Below are 23977 nucleotides of genomic sequence, written 5' to 3'. Positions count from 1 at the left end.
AACAAAGTTACAACAATTAATGAACATAAAATAATATGCAAGAAAAATGAATAAATCAATCCGTGATATAACAGCAATACAGGTGAACAAAATACAAATATAACCATGATAATTATACAAACGTAACGAAACCCGTGAATAAATAGTCACGTCTGTGACATAAACGTAGGCTTTGTTTTAACAAAGCAATAGTGTGTCGATATTCAACGTTTCATGTGCGGTGCTTAGTTAATTAAATGATATGTTCTGCTCTTCCCACTGGGTTTCAAACATTTCTTAAAACAGACCACAAAAGAAGAAGGAAACATTAGTCAGTCATAATCTAGGATACATTTGATGAATCTTGTACGATGCAGTGTGTTAGACAGGAGCAGTGCTGTGCTGGTGCTGTGTGATCAGTGTGTCTGTGTCTGTGCTGTGTGTTCAGGTCCACTGGGCCGGATCTGGACTCTGAGATGAGTCTCTCTGTGGAGCCTGAGGCTCAGGATGGAGCTGTGCGCCCCGAGACCAAGAGGTGAGAGGAGATCCGGGGCAGCAGCCTCTGAGTGTATAACCTGTCAGTCTGATGAGCATCTACAGGGCCTTGAAAAAGTATTCAGCCCCCAACACGCTTTACACATTTTATTGTTTCAGATTCAGAATTTGAAATAGATGAACTGATCTACAAAGGGATGTTCAATGCCTTTGAAATGGACTTGTGTGAACTGATATTGTACACTTCTTCAGATTTGTGCTCCTCTATAATCACATCCCTGAGTTGCTTAGAATCACGATGCTCTTTCTTTTAAAAGTCTCTACCGTACTGTGGGACCGTACAGAGAGTGTGATATTAACTAGTCACATCAAAAGAAAAATTGCAAAAGCTTTCTTCAATTTACAGTCAAATATCACATAAAAAAGGTATTCATACCCTTTGTAATTGCAAGCCTAAATCTGCTCAGATGCCATATTATTATATGCCATATTACCAACCAAGTAGTGACGTAGGCCCTAGGGCAGGGATGGCGAACCTTTTCTGAATGGAGTGCCCAAAGTCTGGTTTGTATACTTTGCTAAGTGCCAAAGGGTGCCAATGATAAATTAGGGATATTAAAGTTTATACAGGGGCTAAATTGCATTTGTATTAACCAATATTTATGTTTATTTTTTTGTTGTAATTAAGTTATTAAGCAAACATGCCAACAAAACAAACCACAATACAGAAAAATGTATAAACTATGGACAGATAGAACCATCCCACCAACCCGCCACCTGCATCCACTGCCAACCTCCCTCCCAACCCCCCCCCCATATCCCCAATAATCTGTAGTCTGGAGAGCAAGTGCAGCTCCAGTCTGCTAATGGGAGTCTGCTGCAGAGTATGAAGCTGAATGAAGCGAGGCACATATTCTTCCCAAAAAGGATTATATTAGGATTTGGCTTTAGTATGTATTGTTTAATTTATTTTCGTGTGCACATATTAAAAAAAATACAGTACATTATACAACTTAATAGTAATTAGCTCATATTGCAATGTTTTGCAATGGGTAAAGTTTAAAACCAAAATCTTTCTGTATGAACACATGTAGTGTGTACAATTAAATAAATAAATACATATGTGTGCCAACAAGGTGTAAAGAGAAGACCCTCAATATAATGTCAAGCCTCAGCCCCCCACTGAGAAGAGGCTGCACCCCCTGCGATCAGGGATCCAGTGTATTTTGAAATAAATATAATCCATTGATGCATGGCCTTGTATTTCACCGAGTAAAGGCTGCAGGTGCGATTTTACAGCCGGGCGGATTTCTGATGGACAATTTGGATTCATTGTGCAGTTTTTCTAATCAAGTAAAAATATATATATTATATATTATTATTATAATTATTATTATTATTATTGGGTGAAGCAGTTTTGTATGAGCCTGGAGTTTGTTTTGGTCACCAGGTGACCTTCTGACAGCTGTTGTACAAAAAAAATCTCACGGGGGACCATGCCCCCGGACCCCCTCGAACAATCGGTCACTTTAAAAAGTCGACAACTTTTACAATTTTAAACTTGCCAAATAATGGTGGATGTCAAATGCCAGCATGTGCTCCTTCAGGCTTTTGGGATGAGTTGTGTCAAAACTGAACAAACTAAAACATCCCTGGATTTGCCTTCCTTGTATAAAATTGCAACTCTCAAATATTTAGGTCTTTGAATATTCAATTGAATTTAAACTCGATTATCAAGTGTATTTCTTTTATATGGATCGATTAAAAACTAGTCTTAAAACTGCTTTAATTTGCTGTGTATTTAGTTAAATGAGAATGTATTCCTAGGTAAGCTGTTGTTCAGCTTTTTTAAGCCATATCAGAAATGTAAATGGTCCTGTATGTCTGTAATGATGTGAGAGTGTCAGCAGAGCCCAATGTTGTGCTTTAAGTGCCAGATTGAAGTGGTCAGGCTGGTTTACAGCAGCAGTGCTTCACATTGTCATCACGGTGGGCTTGCTGTATTATTGAGGCTCTGCATTGCTGTGTAGACAGAGGTTAAATGAAGGCCTGTGTCCATGTGTGTTCACAGGGTGCCCAGCTGTCTGTCCATGAGGAGTGAGGACTCAATGCACAATCCAGTTCACTTCAGAGAAGACCCCTTCCCCCCCGACCCAAGGTGAGGTTACAGTTTATATTGTACATCCATATCTACCAGCGCTGAGCAATGGGAGTGTGTTCTGGGTGCCTCGTGTTGCATTGTTGTTGTGTGTGTGGCTTCAGGATTTGTATAAAAGACTCAGAATAACAGTGTTGTCACTGATGATCCTGTGGCACTTTGTGAAAGAGTGGTACTCATGATGCTCTGACAATGTCCCCTTTTTTAACAGTGACCTGATATATAAATCTCCAGCACTACACTGTTCTTGTCTTGATTGGTGATATGATTTAAAATCAATCTTGTTGAAATGGGAGGGCAGCGCGCAACAGGTGCGCGTCTAATTCAACTGATTAGAAAGAAATACATCTTGTAACAAAACAGTGAAACAAAGTTACAACAATTAATGAACATAAAATAATATGCAAGAAAAATGAATAAATCAATCCGTGATATAACAGCAATACAGGTGAACAAAATACAAATATAACCATGATAATTATACAAACGTAACGAAACCCGTGAATAAATAGTCACGTCTGTGACATAAACGTAGGCTTTGTTTTAACAAAGCAATAGTGTGTCGATATTCAACGTTTCATGTGCGGTGCTTAGTTAATTAAATGATATGTTCTGCTCTTCCCACTGGGTTTCAAACATTTCTTAAAACAGACCACAAAAGAAGAAGGAAACATTAGTCAGTCATAATCTAGGATACATTTGATGAATCTTGTACGATGCAGTGTGTTAGACAGGAGCAGTGCTGTGCTGGTGCTGTGTGATCAGTGTGTCTGTGTCTGTGCTGTGTGTTCAGGTCCACTGGGCCGGATCTGGACTCTGAGATGAGTCTCTCTGTGGAGCCTGAGGCTCAGGATGGAGCTGTGCGCCCCGAGACCAAGAGGTGAGAGGAGATCCGGGGCAGCAGCCTCTGAGTGTATAACCTGTCAGTCTGATGAGCATCTACAGGGCCTTGAAAAAGTATTCAGCCCCCAACACGCTTTACACATTTTATTGTTTCAGATTCAGAATTTGAAATAGATGAACTGATCTACAAAGGGATGTTCAATGCCTTTGAAATGGACTTGTGTGAACTGATATTGTACACTTCTTCAGATTTGTGCTCCTCTATAATCACATCCCTGAGTTGCTTAGAATCACGATGCTCTTTCTTTTAAAAGTCTCTACCGTACTGTGGGACCGTACAGAGAGTGTGATATTAACTAGTCACATCAAAAGAAAAATTGCAAAAGCTTTCTTCAATTTACAGTCAAATATCACATAAAAAAGGTATTCATACCCTTTGTAATTGCAAGCCTAAATCTGCTCAGATGCCATATTATTATATGCCATATTACCAACCAAGTAGTGACGTAGGCCCTAGGGCAGGGATGGCGAACCTTTTCTGAATGGAGTGCCCAAAGTCTGGTTTGTATACTTTGCTAAGTGCCAAAGGGTGCCAATGATAAATTAGGGATATTAAAGTTTATACAGGGGCTAAATTGCATTTGTATTAACCAATATTTATGTTTATTTTTTTGTTGTAATTAAGTTATTAAGCAAACATGCCAACAAAACAAACCACAATACAGAAAAATGTATAAACTATGGACAGATAGAACCATCCCACCAACCCGCCACCTGCATCCACTGCCAACCTCCCTCCCAACCCCCCCCCCATATCCCCAATAATCTGTAGTCTGGAGAGCAAGTGCAGCTCCAGTCTGCTAATGGGAGTCTGCTGCAGAGTATGAAGCTGAAAGAAGCGAGGCACATATTCTTCCCAAAAAGGATTATATTAGGATTTGGCTTTAGTATGTATTGTTTAATTTATTTTCGTGTGCACATATTAACAAAAATACAGTACATTATACAACTTAATAGTAATTAGCTCATATTGCAATGTTTTGCAATGGGTAAAGTTTAAAACCAAAATCTTTCTGTATGAACACATGTAGTGTGTACAATTAAATAAATAAATACATATGTGTGCCAACAAGGTGTAAAGAGAAGACCCTCAATATAATGTCAAGCCTCAGCCCCCCACTGAGAAGAGGCTGCACCCCCTGCGATCAGGGATCCAGTGTATTTTGAAATAAATATAATCCATTGATGCATGGCCTTGTATTTCACCGAGTAAAGGCTGCAGGTGCGATTTTACAGCCGGGCGGATTTCTGATGGACAATTTGGATTCATTGTGCAGTTTTTCTAATCAAGTAAAAATATATATATTATATATGATTATTATAATTATTATTATTATTATTGGGTGAAGCAGTTTTGTATGAGCCTGGAGTTTGTTTTGGTCACCAGGTGACCTTCTGACAGCTGTTGTACAAAAAAAATCTCACGGGGGACCATGCCCCCGGACCCCCTCGAACAATCGGTCACTTTAAAAAGTCGACAACTTTTACAATTTTAAACTTGCCAAATAATGGTGGATGTCAAATGCCAGCATGTGCTCCTTCAGGCTTTTGGGATGAGTTGTGTCAAAACTGAACAAACTAAAACATCCCTGGATTTGCCTTCCTTGTATAAAATTGCAACTCTCAAATATTTAGGTCTTTGAATATTCAATTGAATTTAAACTCGATTATCAAGTGTATTTCTTTTATATGGATCGATTAAAAACTAGTCTTAAAACTGCTTTAATTTGCTGTGTATTTAGTTAAATGAGAATGTATTCCTAGGTAAGCTGTTGTTCAGCTTTTTTAAGCCATATCAGAAATGTAAATGGTCCTGTATGTCTGTAATGATGTGAGAGTGTCAGCAGAGCCCAGTGTTGTGCTTTAAGTGCCAGATTGAAGTGGTCAGGCTGGTTTACAGCAGCAGTGCTTCACATTGTCATCACGGTGGGCTTGCTGTATTATTGAGGCTCTGCATTGCTGTGTAGACAGAGGTTAAATGAAGGCCTGTGTCCATGTGTGTTCACAGGGTCCCACTGCAGAGAGCAGAGTCACCGGTGCCCAGCTGTCTGTCCATGAGGAGTGAGGACTCAATGCACAATCCAGTTCACTTCAGAGAAGACCCCTTCCCCCCCGACCCAAGGTGAGGTTACAGTTTATATTGTACATCCATATCTACCAGCGCTGAGCAATGGGAGTGTGTTCTGGGTGCCTCGTGTTGCATTGTTGTTGTGTGTGTGGCTTCAGGATTTGTATAAAAGACTCAGAATAACAGTGTTGTCACTGATGATCCTGTGGCACTTTGTGAAAGAGTGGTACTCATGATGCTCTGACAATGTCCCCTTTTTTAACAGTGACCTGATATATAAATCTCCAGCACTACACTGTTCTTGTCTTGATTGGTGATATGATTTAAAATCAATCTTGTTGAAATGGGAGGGCAGCGCACAACAGGTGCGCGTCTAATTCAACTGATTAGAAAGAAATACATCTTGTAACAAAACAGTGAAACAAAGTTACAACAATTAATGAACATAAAATAATATGCAAGAAAAATGAATAAATCAATCCGTGATATAACAGCAATACAGGTGAACAAAATACAAATATAACCATGATAATTATACAAACGTAACGAAACCCGTGAATAAATAGTCACGTCTGTGACATAAACGTAGGCTTTGTTTTAACAAAGCAATAGTGTGTCGATATTCAACGTTTCATGTGCGGTGCTTAGTTAATTAAATGATATGTTCTGCTCTTCCCACTGGGTTTCAAACATTTCTTAAAACAGACCACAAAAGAAGAAGGAAACATTAGTCAGTCATAATCTAGGATACATTTGATGAATCTTGTACGATGCAGTGTGTTAGACAGGAGCAGTGCTGTGCTGGTGCTGTGTGATCAGTGTGTCTGTGTCTGTGCTGTGTGTTCAGGTCCACTGGGCCGGATCTGGACTCTGAGATGAGTCTCTCTGTGGAGCCTGAGGCTCAGGATGGAGCTGTGCGCCCCAAGACCAAGAGGTGAGAGGAGATCCGGGGCAGCAGCCTCTGAGTGTATAACCTGTCAGTCTGATGAGCATCTACAGGGCCTTGAAAAAGTATTCAGCCCCCAACACGCTTTACACATTTTATTGTTTCAGATTCAGAATTTGAAATAGATGAACTGATCTACAAAGGGATGTTCAATGCCTTTGAAATGGACTTGTGTGAACTGATATTGTACACTTCTTCAGATTTGTGCTCCTCTATTATCACATCCCTGAGTTGCTTAGAATCACGATGCTCTTTCTTTTAAAAGTCTCTACCGTACTGTGGGACCGTACAGAGAGTGTGATATTAACTAGTCACATCAAAAGAAAAATTGCAAAAGCTTTCTTCAATTTACAGTCAAATATCACATAAAAAAGGTATTCATACCCTTTGTAATTGCAAGCCTAAATCTGCTCAGATGCCATATTATTATATGCCATATTACCAACCAAGTAGTGACGTAGGCCCTAGGGCAGGGATGGCGAACCTTTTCTGAATGGAGTGCCCAAAGTCTGGTTTGTATACTTTGCTAAGTGCCAAAGGGTGCCAATGATAAATTAGGGATATTAAAGTTTATACAGGGGCTAAATTGCATTTGTATTAACCAATATTTATGTTTATTTTTTTGTTGTAATTAAGTTATTAAGCAAACATGCCAACAAAACAAACCACAATACAGAAAAATGTATAAACTATGGACAGATAGAACCATCCCACCAACCCGCCACCTGCATCCACTGCCAACCTCCCTCCCAACCCCCCCCCCATATCCCCAATAATCTGTAGTCTGGAGAGCAAGTGCAGCTCCAGTCTGCTAATGGGAGTCTGCTGCAGAGTATGAAGCTGAATGAAGCGAGGCACATATTCTTCCCAAAAAGGATTATATTAGGATTTGGCTTTAGTATGTATTGTTTAATTTATTTTCGTGTGCACATATTAAAAAAAATACAGTACATTATACAACTTAATAGTAATTAGCTCATATTGCAATGTTTTGCAATGGGTAAAGTTTAAAACCAAAATCTTTCTGTATGAACACATGTAGTGTGTACAATTAAATAAATAAATACATATGTGTGCCAACAAGGTGTAAAGAGAAGACCCTCAATATAATGTCAAGCCTCAGCCCCCCACTGAGAAGAGGCTGCACCCCCTGCGATCAGGGATCCAGTGTATTTTGAAATAAATATAATCCATTGATGCATGGCCTTGTATTTCACCGAGTAAAGGCTGCAGGTGCGATTTTACAGCCGGGCGGATTTCTGATGGACAATTTGGATTCATTGTGCAGTTTTTCTAATCAAGTAAAAATATATATATTATATATTATTATTATAATTATTATTATTATTATTGGGTGAAGCAGTTTTGTATGAGCCTGGAGTTTGTTTTGGTCACCAGGTGACCTTCTGACAGCTGTTGTACAAAAAAAATCTCACGGGGGACCATGCCCCCGGACCCCCTCGAACAATCGGTCACTTTAAAAAGTCGACAACTTTTACAATTTTAAACTTGCCAAATAATGGTGGATGTCAAATGCCAGCATGTGCTCCTTCAGGCTTTTGGGATGAGTTGTGTCAAAACTGAACAAACTAAAACATCCCTGGATTTGCCTTCCTTGTATAAAATTGCAACTCTCAAATATTTAGGTCTTTGAATATTCAATTGAATTTAAACTCGATTATCAAGTGTATTTCTTTTATATGGATCGATTAAAAACTAGTCTTAAAACTGCTTTAATTTGCTGTGTATTTAGTTAAATGAGAATGTATTCCTAGGTAAGCTGTTGTTCAGCTTTTTTAAGCCATATCAGAAATGTAAATGGTCCTGTATGTCTGTAATGATGTGAGAGTGTCAGCAGAGCCCAATGTTGTGCTTTAAGTGCCAGATTGAAGTGGTCAGGCTGGTTTACAGCAGCAGTGCTTCACATTGTCATCACGGTGGGCTTGCTGTATTATTGAGGCTCTGCATTGCTGTGTAGACAGAGGTTAAATGAAGGCCTGTGTCCATGTGTGTTCACAGGGTGCCCAGCTGTCTGTCCATGAGGAGTGAGGACTCAATGCACAATCCAGTTCACTTCAGAGAAGACCCCTTCCCCCCCGACCCAAGGTGAGGTTACAGTTTATATTGTACATCCATATCTACCAGCGCTGAGCAATGGGAGTGTGTTCTGGGTGCCTCGTGTTGCATTGTTGTTGTGTGTGTGGCTTCAGGATTTGTATAAAAGACTCAGAATAACAGTGTTGTCACTGATGATCCTGTGGCACTTTGTGAAAGAGTGGTACTCATGATGCTCTGACAATGTCCCCTTTTTTAACAGTGACCTGATATATAAATCTCCAGCACTACACTGTTCTTGTCTTGATTGGTGATATGATTTAAAATCAATCTTGTTGAAATGGGAGGGCAGCGCGCAACAGGTGCGCGTCTAATTCAACTGATTAGAAAGAAATACATCTTGTAACAAAACAGTGAAACAAAGTTACAACAATTAATGAACATAAAATAATATGCAAGAAAAATGAATAAATCAATCCGTGATATAACAGCAATACAGGTGAACAAAATACAAATATAACCATGATAATTATACAAACGTAACGAAACCCGTGAATAAATAGTCACGTCTGTGACATAAACGTAGGCTTTGTTTTAACAAAGCAATAGTGTGTCGATATTCAACGTTTCATGTGCGGTGCTTAGTTAATTAAATGATATGTTCTGCTCTTCCCACTGGGTTTCAAACATTTCTTAAAATAGACCACAAAAGAAGAAGGAAACATTAGTCAGTCATAATCTAGGATACATTTGATGAATCTTGTACGATGCAGTGTGTTAGACAGGAGCAGTGCTGTGCTGGTGCTGTGTGATCAGTGTGTCTGTGTCTGTGCTGTGTGTTCAGGTCCACTGGGCCGGATCTGGACTCTGAGATGAGTCTCTCTGTGGAGCCTGAGGCTCAGGATGGAGCTGTGCGCCCCGAGACCAAGAGGTGAGAGGAGATCCGGGGCAGCAGCCTCTGAGTGTATAACCTGTCAGTCTGATGAGCATCTACAGGGCCTTGAAAAAGTATTCAGCCCCCAACACGCTTTACACATTTTATTGTTTCAGATTCAGAATTTGAAATAGATGAACTGATCTACAAAGGGATGTTCAATGCCTTTGAAATGGACTTGTGTGAACTGATATTGTACACTTCTTCAGATTTGTGCTCCTCTATAATCACATCCCTGAGTTGCTTAGAATCACGATGCTCTTTCTTTTAAAAGTCTCTACCGTACTGTGGGACCGTACAGAGAGTGTGATATTAACTAGTCACATCAAAAGAAAAATTGCAAAAGCTTTCTTCAATTTACAGTCAAATATCACATAAAAAAGGTATTCATACCCTTTGTAATTGCAAGCCTAAATCTGCTCAGATGCCATATTATTATATGCCATATTACCAACCAAGTAGTGACGTAGGCCCTAGGGCAGGGATGGCGAACCTTTTCTGAATGGAGTGCCCAAAGTCTGGTTTGTATACTTTGCTAAGTGCCAAAGGGTGCCAATGATAAATTAGGGATATTAAAGTTTATACAGGGGCTAAATTGCATTTGTATTAACCAATATTTATGTTTATTTTTTTGTTGTAATTAAGTTATTAAGCAAACATGCCAACAAAACAAACCACAATACAGAAAAATGTATAAACTATGGACAGATAGAACCATCCCACCAACCCGCCACCTGCATCCACTGCCAACCTCCCTCCCAACCCCCCCCCCATATCCCCAATAATCTGTAGTCTGGAGAGCAAGTGCAGCTCCAGTCTGCTAATGGGAGTCTGCTGCAGAGTATGAAGCTGAATGAAGCGAGGCACATATTCTTCCCAAAAAGGATTATATTAGGATTTGGCTTTAGTATGTATTGTTTAATTTATTTTCGTGTGCACATATTAACAAAAATACAGTACATTATACGACTTAATAGTAATTAGCTCATATTGCAATGTTTTGCAATGGGTAAAGTTTAAAACCAAAATCTTTCTGTATGAACACATGTAGTGTGTACAATTAAATAAATAAATACATATGTGTGCCAACAAGGTGTAAAGAGAAGACCCTCAATATAATGTCAAGCCTCAGCCCCCCACTGAGAAGAGGCTGCACCCCCTGCGATCAGGGATCCAGTGTATTTTGAAATAAATATAATCCATTGATGCATGGCCTTGTATTTCACCGAGTAAAGGCTGCAGGTGCGATTTTACAGCCGGGCGGATTTCTGATGGACAATTTGGATTCATTGTGCAGTTTTTCTAATCAAGTAAAAATATATATATTATATATGATTATTATAATTATTATTATTATTATTGGGTGAAGCAGTTTTGTATGAGCCTGGAGTTTGTTTTGGTCACCAGGTGACCTTCTGACAGCTGTTGTACAAAAAAAATCTCACGGGGGACCATGCCCCCGGACCCCCTCGAACAATCGGTCACTTTAAAAAGTCGACAACTTTTACAATTTTAAACTTGCCAAATAATGGTGGATGTCAAATGCCAGCATGTGCTCCTTCAGGCTTTTGGGATGAGTTGTGTCAAAACTGAACAAACTAAAACATCCCTGGATTTGCCTTCCTTGTATAAAATTGCAACTCTCAAATATTTAGGTCTTTGAATATTCAATTGAATTTAAACTCGATTATCAAGTGTATTTCTTTTATATGGATCGATTAAAAACTAGTCTTAAAACTGCTTTAATTTGCTGTGTATTTAGTTAAATGAGAATGTATTCCTAGGTAAGCTGTTGTTCAGCTTTTTTAAGCCATATCAGAAATGTAAATGGTCCTGTATGTCTGTAATGATGTGAGAGTGTCAGCAGAGCCCAATGTTGTGCTTTAAGTGCCAGATTGAAGTGGTCAGGCTGGTTTACAGCAGCAGTGCTTCACATTGTCATCACGGTGGGCTTGCTGTATTATTGAGGCTCTGCATTGCTGTGTAGACAGAGGTTAAATGAAGGCCTGTGTCCATGTGTGTTCACAGGGTCCCACTGCAGAGAGCAGAGTCACCGGTGCCCAGCTGTCTGTCCATGAGGAGTGAGGACTCAATGCACAATCCAGTTCACTTCAGAGAAGACCCCTTCCCCCCCGACCCAAGGTGAGGTTACAGTTTATATTGTACATCCATATCTACCAGCGCTGAGCAATGGGAGTGTGTTCTGGGTGCCTCGTGTTGCATTGTTGTTGTGTGTGTGGCTTCAGGATTTGTATAAAAGACTCAGAATAACAGTGTTGTCACTGATGATCCTGTGGCACTTTGTGAAAGAGTCATGATGCTCTGACAATGTCCCCTTTTTTAACAGTGACCTGATATATAAATCTCCAGCACTACACTGTTCTTGTCTTGATTGGTGATATGATTTAAAATCAATTATATCACCATGAATGTGCCCGAGTCCTAATTAAATAAAAGTTCAGTAAAGTCCACCGTAAGAGTACTGAAGTATACTGTAAATATGTGTTGTGTGTACTGCAGTATACTTCTAGTGTGCTTATCTTATATAAACACAATGTAGGCTTAACTCTATATCTGCATCACTTGGATCATTACACAACCACATCCCTAGATGTATGAATAGAAAATTCATATCAATGTTGACTATATCTACGCTATATGAAATGTAGACGACACTTATAGGTAATCGCATTTGACTTTGCTACTTAGTATGACTTGCGACAATCATCACGTAAATATGACTGCCTTCTATACAACATCCGGTCTTGAGTCTCTATAATGATCACAGAGCTAAACTATTACATAATGTTACATACACCTTGGTGACAAAGCAAGATTTATGACACATATTTGTGGACATGTACACATCGACACATGATGTTCACATGACCTTTACTGAACTCCAGATCACAGATACTGATGGGTTCATTTGTATATTGGCTTGCTTTTCGACTAAATCCATAGTTGCAATACCACGTACTCACCAGCAGATCACTATGGAGAGCATGTCTCAAGCAGTTTGAAGCAGTGACCCTTTTTTCGGTACAAGAGCTTCAAATGGTTCACTGCTTCAGAAAGCTTTGTTTCCTCATCACTAGCTAATGTCTGATTAGTCTGAATTAGTTAAACCAGCTACGAGGAACGGGGCCCTGAGGGGTGTACTACGAAGCGAGGTAACTGGCTTATCCAGGTAAGTTCAGGAGTAACTTTGTGAGGTCGTTTAACCCGCACCACGGAAGGTGGATCAGTTTTATGTTTTATGTATGTTGTCATGGCAATATACGCGGCATCTCTAAACTGCTCCGAGCAGGGTATCTGTGTGGTTATCTAGATGTTACCCTATATAAGCACCGCCTCTCTGCCCTCAATCTTGTCGGGAAAAATGCTGGGACATTTGGAAGACCCAATCGACATCGGCGCACGGGTTGTGAGAGGCTTAGTCCGCAGGGCGAGGGTGTTTAGAGACCGTGCAACTCCTCTAGCTCATCCCGATGATGTTCTCTATGAAAGATATTGATTCTCATCTGAGGGAATTCAGTGTCTTTGCCGGCTTCTAGGGCCAGACGTCTCAATGCCACTCGCCGGAGTGATGCCCTCACTGTTGAACAGACAGTGCGTTTTGCTGTGCAGTATTTTGCCAGCGGACACTTCATGTATCCCATCGGTGATGCTGCACATCTGAGCAGGAATACTGTCTGCCGTGCATGTTCGTAAGGTGGCACTTGCTCTCTCTAAACTGCTGGATGCATTTGTTATGTTCCCTTGCCGTTTAAGCGTGCTAATGGTCAAAGAGGCTTTTTATGCGATTGCAGGTAATTCGCAATATAACAGTACTTGGTCTATTTTTAATATGCATAGGCTGGGCCTATATACAGAACACATTTTTTTCATAGGAGTGCCGAGGGTGATTGGTGCGATTGACTGTACGCATATCCCCATTAGAGCCCCTGGGAGATCATGAGGGGGATTATGTGAATAGGAAGTCATTTCACAGCATCAACGTTCAGGTATTTGATCAGATCGTATTTGATCTGAAATGTAGGCTAGCCTGCATTATTTGTCCTCAAAACGTCTACTGATATTCAAAACAATTAAAGACACATTAGGTGGGGATTTTCTTACAATGGTAGCATGTTAAAATGGCCTGAATTCCTTTGTCAGGTGACATGCGATCACCATTTAATGGTGACCAGTCTGGAGGCTAGGTGGCATGGGTTAGTGCATGATTCATGCAATTTGCCATGCATAGCCTAGTATTAGCCTATGTTAGTTACCGTTAAATAGACATGAAAGTACAAGTGATTGAATGGGTCAACCTGGATGTGTGTGTCAGACACGGCTGACATGGTCTCCTCACCGAAGTCCTCCTGAAAAACAATTTAAGAGAAAAGCTATTAAATTGTGTCAACATATCAGCATTGATAAATCCACTAAACTCCTCAATTATTTCCACACTTGCCTCTACCCGAGAGTCAGATGAGGGCCATGCTGTTGGCTGGAGCAGATCAATAGTATCCCGCTGAACTGTACAGGCATGTGAAGGCAAGACAGGCATGTGAACTACATATAAAATTGTTGTGATTTCCCAAATAATTGTATGATATTACCCTGTACATAAAGGGTGGGCATCAAGCTGCCACCAGGGTCAGAACTGACTGCCCCCCTCGACCCCCTCCATTCTGGGCCTTCCTCTATTGTTCGCCAGTGCCAACTCCTCTGCCTGTGAAAATGTAGCAGGCGGTGGCCCTCCTCCAGTTTTCACTAGGTCGGCCTTTTTTCTGCTTGCTGTGAACACATGGATAGGCTATTATAAGTGTAGGCTACACACCACATCTGTACTGTGTATTATTGATGAGAAGTATTAATACACACCACTTGATAGAATATTTTTATATTTCATCTGGACTTGTTGCCAGTTGCGCTTTCCACTGAGGTTGCAGCTCAAATGATTGTTAGAATGAAGTTATTCTGAACACAATAGCATTGAGTTCATACAGGGAGCCCTACAGCCTGGGTGCTTTAGGGAGTAGATCTTAATTCATTAACAGTGAGTAACGGGTCAATTTCAAAGATGTAACCCATGTGTAGGCTATAATTGAATTCAAAATTGTTTGCACATATTTAGATACACTATTTTACGTGTCCTTACATCTCAGTCATTACAAGTAAGAGTCCATAAGACAGGAGAGAGAACAAAGGACAAGAATACCGATCTTACGAATTTACTCTTTTGGCAATGCGCTGCCAACAAGCCTCCCTGGCTTTGTTGGCTGCCAATGTGTTAGAATTAGCCATTAACCTTTCTTTAAACTGCTCAAATCCTGACATTATCAGCATGCATTATTCCGGGGAAAAATACAGAGCACGAGCCATTATGCAGAAACTCAGCCTGTGCTTCCCAACACGCCCCTTTTACGTGAATGCGCACAAACTCCAGTTAAGTTAACACCGAATCAACTAAGCGACATCTTAAATCACCATCGCAGTACCGTTTAACACCAGTTTAGGCAATCAGAGTTCGTCAACCCTGACTTTCCTTGATAAACCCGAGTTAAATCTGAGTAGGTTAATCTCGCTTCGTAGTACACCCCTCTGGTCTTCACTGAGCAACAATAACAAGACCCAAACTAAAACCACATGCACGCACAAACAAACCTTGCTTGCTCCCCCAAGCTCTGTCTCCTACTCTGCAGCTGAGGCCTGCTTTTATAGCAGGTGGCTGGGATTGATCGATCAATTAGTGTCAATCAACCCCAACCACCTGCAGTCCATGAGCAGGCAGGGAGGGACCATTAACCCCTGCCCTGCCACAGGCACACAAGGAGGTGTCCGGTGTGAAATCCCCTTAAAACTTCTAATCCACATGGACCGGGGGTTTTCAAACCAGTCCTGGAGTACCCCCTGCTCTGCTAGTTTTTGTTCCAGCCTAGGTCTTAATTACTTAATTGAATGCTTTATTGCTTTTTTAGGTCAATTAAGGATTCAATTAAGCAATTAAGACCTTGGTTGGAACAAAAACCCGCAGGGCAGGTGGAACTCCACCCTGAAAACCCCTGACATAGACATTAGAGTATTTGACCTACGGGTGTGTGGTTATGTCTGTGTGACATCTAAACACTAGTGCTGGATTTCAGAAGAGGAGGATGGCAGAAACATGGGATTTGAAGGGAGAAATTTAAATGTAATGTGTGTTGTGTGTGCAGTCAGACTCCCTCTTGGACTGAAACAGGCATCCCGGGACACTGCTGAGTGTCTCATCCACACAGCCAGTCCCAAAAAAGCTACAGGTCAGCTGTGCCAAAACCCCCCTCTGCCATGGGGGTTGAATGCCCTATTAGGCCTGGAGAGGATGTCATGACTGTAACAGACTCATCTCTGTACTGTGAGCCCCGTCACATGTGCATGTATAATAACACAACCTTTCTTTTTCAAAAACACCAGATTGATCATGATGTAAGTCTGTGTTTTATTTATATGGACAGATTAAAAAATAGCCTTAAAACTGCTTTAATTTGCTGTGTATTTAGTTAAATGAGAATGTATTCCTAGGTAAGCTGTTGTTCAGCTTTTTTAAGCCATATCAGAAATGTAAATGGTCCTGTATGTCTGTAATGATGTGAGAGTGTCAGCAGAGCCCAATGTTGTGCTTTAAGTGCCAGATTGAAGTGGTCAGGCTGGTTTACAGCAGCAGTGCTTCACATTGTCATCACGGTGGGCTTGCTGTATTATTGAGGCTCTGCATTGCTGTGTAGACAGAGGTTAAATGAAGGCCTGTGTCCATGTGTGTTCACAGGGTGCCCAGCTGTCTGTCCATGAGGAGTGAGGACTCAATGCACAATCCAGTTCACTTCAGAGAAGACCCCTTCCCCCCCGACCCAAGGTGAGGTTACAGTTTATATTGTACATCCATATCTACCAGCGCTGAGCAATGGGAGTGTGTTCTGGGTGCCTCGTGTTGCATTGTTGTTGTGTGTGTGGCTTCAGGATTTGTATAAAAGACTCAGAATAACAGTGTTGTCACTGATGATCCTGTGGCACTTTGTGAAAGAGTGGTACTCATGATGCTCTGACAATGTCCCCTTTTTTAACAGTGACCTGATATATAAATCTCCAGCACTACACTGTTCTTGTCTTGATTGGTGATATGATTTAAAATCAATCTTGTTGAAATGGGAGGGCAGCGCGCAACAGGTGCGCGTCTAATTCAACTGATTAGAAAGAAATACATCTTGTAACAAAACAGTGAAACAAAGTTACAACAATTAATGAACATAAAATAATATGCAAGAAAAATGAATAAATCAATCCGTGATATAACAGCAATACAGGTGAACAAAATACAAATATAACCATGATAATTATACAAACGTAACGAAACCCGTGAATAAATAGTCACGTCTGTGACATAAACGTAGGCTTTGTTTTAACAAAGCAATAGTGTGTCGATATTCAACGTTTCATGTGCGGTGCTTAGTTAATTAAATGATATGTTCTGCTCTTCCCACTGGGTTTCAAACATTTCTTAAAACAGACCACAAAAGAAGAAGGAAACATTAGTCAGTCATAATCTAGGATACATTTGATGAATCTTGTACGATGCAGTGTGTTAGACAGGAGCAGTGCTGTGCTGGTGCTGTGTGATCAGTGTGTCTGTGTCTGTGCTGTGTGTTCAGGTCCACTGGGCCGGATCTGGACTCTGAGATGAGTCTCTCTGTGGAGCCTGAGGCTCAGGATGGAGCTGTGCGCCCCAAGACCAAGAGGTGAGAGGAGATCCGGGGCAGTAGCCTCTGAGTGTATAACCTGTCAGTCTGATGAGCATCTACAGGGCCTTGAAAAAGTATTCAGCCCCCAACACGCTTTACACATTTTATTGTTTCAGATTCAGAATTTGAAATAGATGAACTGATCTACAAAGGGATGTTCAATGCCTTTGAAATGGACTTGTGTGAACTGATATTGTACACTTCTTCAGATTTGTGCTCCTCTATAATCACATCCCTGAGTTGCTTAGAATCACGATGCTCTTTCTTTTAAAAGTCTCTACCGTACTGTGGGACCGTACAGAGAGTGTGATATTAACTAGTCACATCAAAAGAAAAATTGCAAAAGCTTTCTTCAATTTACAGTCAAATATCACATAAAAAAGGTATTCATACCCTTTGTAATTGCAAGCCTAAATCTGCTCAGATGCCATATTATTATATGCCATATTACCAACCAAGTAGTGACCTAGGCCCTAGGGCAGGGATGGCGAACCTTTTCTGAATGGAGTGCCCAAAGTCTGGTTTGTATACTTTGCTAAGTGCCAAAGGGTGCCAATGATAAATTAGGGATATTAAAGTTTATACAGGGGCTAAATTGCATTTGTATTAACCAATATTTATGTTTATTTTTTTGTTGTAATTAAGTTATTAAGCAAACATGCCAACAAAACAAACCACAATACAGAAAAATGTATAAACTATGGACAGATAGAACCATCCCACCAACCCGCCACCTGCATCCACTGCCAACCTCCCTCCCAACCCCCCCCCCATATCCCCAATAATCTGTAGTCTGGAGAGCAAGTGCAGCTCCAGTCTGCTAATGGGAGTCTGCTGCAGAGTATGAAGCTGAATGAAGCGAGGCACATATTCTTCCCAAAAAGGATTATATTAGGATTTGGCTTTAGTATGTATTGTTTAATTTATTTTCGTGTGCACATATTAAAAAAAATACAGTACATTATACAACTTAATAGTAATTAGCTCATATTGCAATGTTTTGCAATGGGTAAAGTTTAAAACCAAAATCTTTCTGTATGAACACATGTAGTGTGTACAATTAAATAAATAAATACATATGTGTGCCAACAAGGTGTAAAGAGAAGACCCTCAATATAATGTCAAGCCTCAGCCCCCCACTGAGAAGAGGCTGCACCCCCTGCGATCAGGGATCCAGTGTATTTTGAAATAAATATAATCCATTGATGCATGGCCTTGTATTTCACCGAGTAAAGGCTGCAGGTGCGATTTTACAGCCGGGCGGATTTCTGATGGACAATTTGGATTCATTGTGCAGTTTTTCTAATCAAGTAAAAATATATATATTATATATTATTATTATAATTATTATTATTATTATTGGGTGAAGCAGTTTTGTATGAGCCTGGAGTTTGTTTTGGTCACCAGGTGACCTTCTGACAGCTGTTGTACAAAAAAAATCTCACGGGGGACCATGCCCCCGGACCCCCTCGAACAATCGGTCACTTTAAAAAGTCGACAACTTTTACAATTTTAAACTTGCCAAATAATGGTGGATGTCAAATGCCAGCATGTGCTCCTTCAGGCTTTTGGGATGAGTTGTGTCAAAACTGAACAAACTAAAACATCCCTGGATTTGCCTTCCTTGTATAAAATTGCAACTCTCAAATATTTAGGTCTTTGAATATTCAATTGAATTTAAACTCGATTATCAAGTGTATTTCTTTTATATGGATCGATTAAAAACTAGTCTTAAAACTGCTTTAATTTGCTGTGTATTTAGTTAAATGAGAATGTATTCCTAGGTAAGCTGTTGTTCAGCTTTTTTAAGCCATATCAGAAATGTAAATGGTCCTGTATGTCTGTAATGATGTGAGAGTGTCAGCAGAGCCCAATGTTGTGCTTTAAGTGCCAGATTGAAGTGGTCAGGCTGGTTTACAGCAGCAGTGCTTCACATTGTCATCACGGTGGGCTTGCTGTATTATTGAGGCTCTGCATTGCTGTGTAGACAGAGGTTAAATGAAGGCCTGTGTCCATGTGTGTTCACAGGGTCCCACTGCAGAGAGCAGAGTCACCGGTGCCCAGCTGTCTGTCCATGAGGAGTGAGGACTCAATGCACAATCCAGTTCACTTCAGAGAAGACCCCTTCCCCCCCGACCCAAGGTGAGGTTACAGTTTATATTGTACATCCATATCTACCAGCGCTGAGCAATGGGAGTGTGTTCTGGGCGCCTCGTGTTGCATTGTTGCTCTGTGTGTGGCTTCAGGATTTGTATAAAAGACTCAGAATAACAGTGTTGTCACTGATGATCCTGTGGCACTTTGTGAAAGAGTGGTACTCATGATGCTCTGACAATGTCCCCTTTTTTAACAGTGACCTGATATATAAATCTCCAGCACTACACTGTTCTTGTCTTGATTGGTGATATGATTTAAAATCAATTATATCACCATGAATGTGCCCGAGTCCTAATTAAATAAAAGTTCAGTAAAGTCCACCGTAAGAGTACTGAAGTATACTGTAAATATGTGTTGTGTGTACTGCAGTATACTTCTAGTGTGCTTATCTTATATAAACACAATGTAGGCTTAACTCTATATCTGCATCACTTGGATCATTACACAACCACATCCCTAGATGTATGAATAGAAAATTCATATCAATGTTGACTATATCTACGCTATATGAAATGTAGACGACACTTATAGGTAATCGCATTTGACTTTGCTACTTAGTATGACTTGCGACAATCATCACGTAAATATGACTGCCTTCTATACAACATCCGGTCTTGAGTCTCTATAATGATCACAGAGCTAAACTATTACATAATGTTACATACACCTTGGTGACAAAGCAAGATTTATGACACATATTTGTGGACATGTACACATCGACACATGATGTTCACATGACCTTTACTGAACTCCAGATCACAGATACTGATGGGTTCATTTGTATATTGGCTTGCTTTTCGACTAAATCCATAGTTGCAATACCACGTACTCACCAGCAGATCACTATGGAGAGCATGTCTCAAGCAGTTTGAAGCAGTGACCCTTTTTTCGGTACAAGAGCTTCAAATGGTTCACTGCTTCAGAAAGCTTTGTTTCCTCATCACTAGCTAATGTCTGATTAGTCTGAATTAGTTAAACCAGCTACGAGGAACGGGGCCCTGAGGGGTGTACTACGAAGCGAGGTAACTGGCTTATCCAGGTAAGTTCAGGAGTAACTTTGTGAGGTCGTTTAACCCGCACCACGGAAGGTGGATCAGTTTTATGTTTTATGTATGTTGTCATGGCAATATACGCGGCATCTCTAAACTGCTCCGAGCAGGGTATCTGTGTGGTTATCTAGATGTTACCCTATATAAGCACCGCCTCTCTGCCCTCAATCTTGTCGGGAAAAATGCTGGGACATTTGGAAGACCCAATCGACATCGGCGCACGGGTTGTGAGAGGCTTAGTCCGCAGGGCGAGGGTGTTTAGAGACCGTGCAACTCCTCTAGCTCATCCCGATGATGTTCTCTATGAAAGATATTGATTCTCATCTGAGGGAATTCAGTGTCTTTGCCGGCTTCTAGGGCCAGACGTCTCAATGCCACTCGCCGGAGTGATGCCCTCACTGTTGAACAGACAGTGCGTTTTGCTGTGCAGTATTTTGCCAGCGGACACTTCATGTATCCCATCGGTGATGCTGCACATCTGAGCAGGAATACTGTCTGCCGTGCATGTTCGCAAGGTGGCACTTGCTCTCTCTAAACTGCTGGATGCATTTGTTATGTTCCCTTGCCGTTTAAGCGTGCTAAAGATCAAAGAGGCTTTTTATGCGATTGCAGGTAATTCGCAATATAACAGTACTTGGTCTATTTTTAATATGCATAGGCTGGGCCTATATACAGAACACATTTTTTTCATAGGAGTGCCGAGGGTGATTGGTGCGATTGACTGTACGCATATCCCCATTAGAGCCCCTGGGAGATCATGAGGGGGATTATGTGAATAGGAAGTCATTTCACAGCATCAACGTTCAGGTATTTGATCAGATCGTATTTGATCTGAAATGTAGGCTAGCCTGCATTATTTGTCCTCAAAACGTCTACTGATATTCAAAACAATTAAAGACACATTAGGTGGGGATTTTCTTACAATGGTAGCATGTTAAAATGGCCTGAATTCCTTTGTCAGGTGACATGCGATCACCATTTAATGGTGACCAGTCTGGAGGCTAGGTGGCATGGGTTAGTGCATGATTCATGCAATTTGCCATGCATAGCCTAGTATTAGCCTATGTTAGTTACCGTTAAATAGACATGAAAGTACAAGTGATTGAATGGGTCAACCTGGATGTGTGTGTCAGACACGGCTGACATGGTCTCCTCACCGAAGTCCTCCTGAAAAACAATTTAAGAGAAAAGCTATTAAATTGTGTCAACATATCAGCATTGATAAATCCACTAAACTCCTCAATTATTTCCACACTTGCCTCTACCCGAGAGTCAGATGAGGGCCATGCTGTTGGCTGGAGCAGATCAATAGTATCCCGCTGAACTGTACAGGCATGTGAAGGCAAGACAGGCATGTGAACTACATATAAAATTGTTGTGATTTCCCAAATAATTGTATGATATTACCCTGTACATAAAGGGTGGGCATCAAGCTGCCACCAGGGTCAGAACTGACTGCCCCCCTCGACCCCCTCCATTCTGGGCCTTCCTCTATTTTTCGCCAGTGCCAACTCCTCTGCCTGTGAAAATGTAGCAGGCGGTGGCCCTCCTCCAGTTTTCACTAGGTCGGCCTTTTTTCTGCTTGCTGTGAACACATGGATAGGCTATTATAAGTGTAGGCTACACACCACATCTGTACTGTGTATTATTGATGAGAAGTATTAATACACACCACTTGATAGAATATTTTTATATTTCATCTGGACTTGTTGCCAGTTGCGCTTTCCACTGAGGTTGCAGCTCAAATGATTGTTAGAATGAAGTTATTCTGAACACAATAGCATTGAGTTCATACAGGGAGCCCTACAGCCTGGGTGCTTTAGGGAGTAGATCTTAATTCATTAACAGTGAGTAACGGGTCAATTTCAAAGATGTAACCCATGTGTAGGCTATAATTGAATTCAAAATTGTTTGCACATATTTAGATACACTATTTTACGTGTCCTTACATCTCAGTCATTACAAGTAAGAGTCCATAAGACAGGAGAGAGAACAAAGGACAAGAATACCGATCTTACGAATTTACTCTTTTGGCAATGCGCTGCCAACAAGCCTCCCTGGCTTTGTTGGCTGCCAATGTGTTAGAATTAGCCATTAACCTTTCTTTAAACTGCTCAAATCCTGACATTATCAGCATGCATTATTCCGGGGAAAAATACAGAGCACGAGCCATTATGCAGAAACTCAGCCTGTGCTTCCCAACACGCCCCTTTTACGTGAATGCGCACAAACTCCAGTTAAGTTAACACCGAATCAACTAAGCGATCACCATCGCAGTACCGTTTAACACCAGTTTAGGCAATCAGAGTTCGTCAACCCTGACTTTCCTTGATAAACCCGAGTTAAATCTGAGTAGGTTAATCTCGCTTCGTAGTACACCCCTCTGGTCTTCACTGAGCAACAATAACAAGACCCAAACTAAAACCACATGCACGCACAAACAAACCTTGCTTGCTCCCCCAAGCTCTGTCTCCTACTCTGCAGCTGAGGCCTGCTTTTATAGCAGGTGGCTGGGGTTGATCGATCAATTAGTGTCAATCAACCCCAACCACCTGCAGTCCATGAGCAGGCAGGGAGGGACCATTAACCCCTGCCCTGCCACAGGCACACAAGGAGGTGTCCGGTGTGAAATCCCCTTAAAACTTCTAATCCACATGGACCGGGGGTTTTCAAACCAGTCCTGGAGTACCCCCTGCTCTGCTAGTTTTTGTTCCAGCCTAGGTCTTAATTACTTAATTGAATGCTTTATTGCTTTTTTAGGTCAATTAAGGATTCAATTAAGCAATTAAGACCTTGGTTGGAACAAAAACCCGCAGGGCAGGTGGAACTCCACCCTGAAAACCCCTGACATAGACATTAGAGTATTTGACCTATGGGTGTGTGGTTATGTCTGTGTGACATCTAAACACTAGTGCTGGATTTCAGAAGAGGAGGATGGCAGAAACATGGGATTTGAAGGGAGAAATTTAAATGTAATGTGTGTTGTGTGTGCAGTCAGACTCCCTCTTGGACTGAAACAGGCATCCCGGGACACTGCTGAGTGTCTCATCCACACAGCCAGTCCCAAAAAAGCTACAGGTCAGCTGTGCCAAAACCCCCCTCTGCCATGGGGGTTGAATGCCCTATTAGGCCTGGAGAGGATGTCATGACTGTAACAGACTCATCTCTGTACTGTGAGCCCCGTCACATGTGCATGTTTAATAACACAACCTTTCTTTTTCAAAAACACCAGATTGATCATGATGTAAGTCTGTGTTTTATTTATATGGACAGATTAAAAAATAGCCTTAAAACTGCTTTAATTTGCTGTGTATTTAGTTAAATGAGAATGTATTCCTAGGTAAGCTGTTGTTCAGCTTTTTTAAGCCATATCAGAAATGTAAATGGTCCTGTATGTCTGTAATGATGTGAGAGTGTCAGGAGAGCCCAATGTTGTGCTTTAAGTGCCAGATTGAAGTGGCCAGGCTGGT

At 41.0% G+C, this 23977-nt stretch overlaps 1 protein-coding gene across 4 annotated transcripts in view; it reads left to right on the top strand.

The window, feature by feature from the left end:
- The window catches only part of LOC136767576 (NLR family CARD domain-containing protein 3), a 152182-nt gene that overhangs the window by 32438 nt on the left and 95767 nt on the right, over positions 1 to 23977 (top strand). For all 4 annotated transcript variants that reach the window (XM_066721454.1, XM_066721455.1, XM_066721456.1 and 1 more), the window contains 11 exons: positions 428 to 514; positions 2546 to 2632; positions 3426 to 3512; positions 5544 to 5657; positions 6451 to 6537; positions 8569 to 8655; positions 9449 to 9535; positions 11567 to 11680; positions 16332 to 16418; positions 17212 to 17298; positions 19330 to 19443. In XM_066721454.1, coding sequence (XP_066577551.1) covers positions 428 to 514; positions 2546 to 2632; positions 3426 to 3512; positions 5544 to 5657; positions 6451 to 6537; positions 8569 to 8655; positions 9449 to 9535; positions 11567 to 11680; positions 16332 to 16418; positions 17212 to 17298; positions 19330 to 19443 — 1038 coding nt within the window. The remainder of the gene's footprint in view (positions 1 to 427; positions 515 to 2545; positions 2633 to 3425; positions 3513 to 5543; positions 5658 to 6450; positions 6538 to 8568; positions 8656 to 9448; positions 9536 to 11566; positions 11681 to 16331; positions 16419 to 17211; positions 17299 to 19329; positions 19444 to 23977) is intronic.

This window comes from Amia ocellicauda, chromosome 14, assembly GCF_036373705.1.
Source record: "Amia ocellicauda isolate fAmiCal2 chromosome 14, fAmiCal2.hap1, whole genome shotgun sequence".
NCBI classification, from domain to species: Eukaryota; Metazoa; Chordata; class Actinopteri; order Amiiformes; family Amiidae; genus Amia; species Amia ocellicauda.
This window is presented reverse-complemented; position numbering and strand designations above follow the sequence as displayed.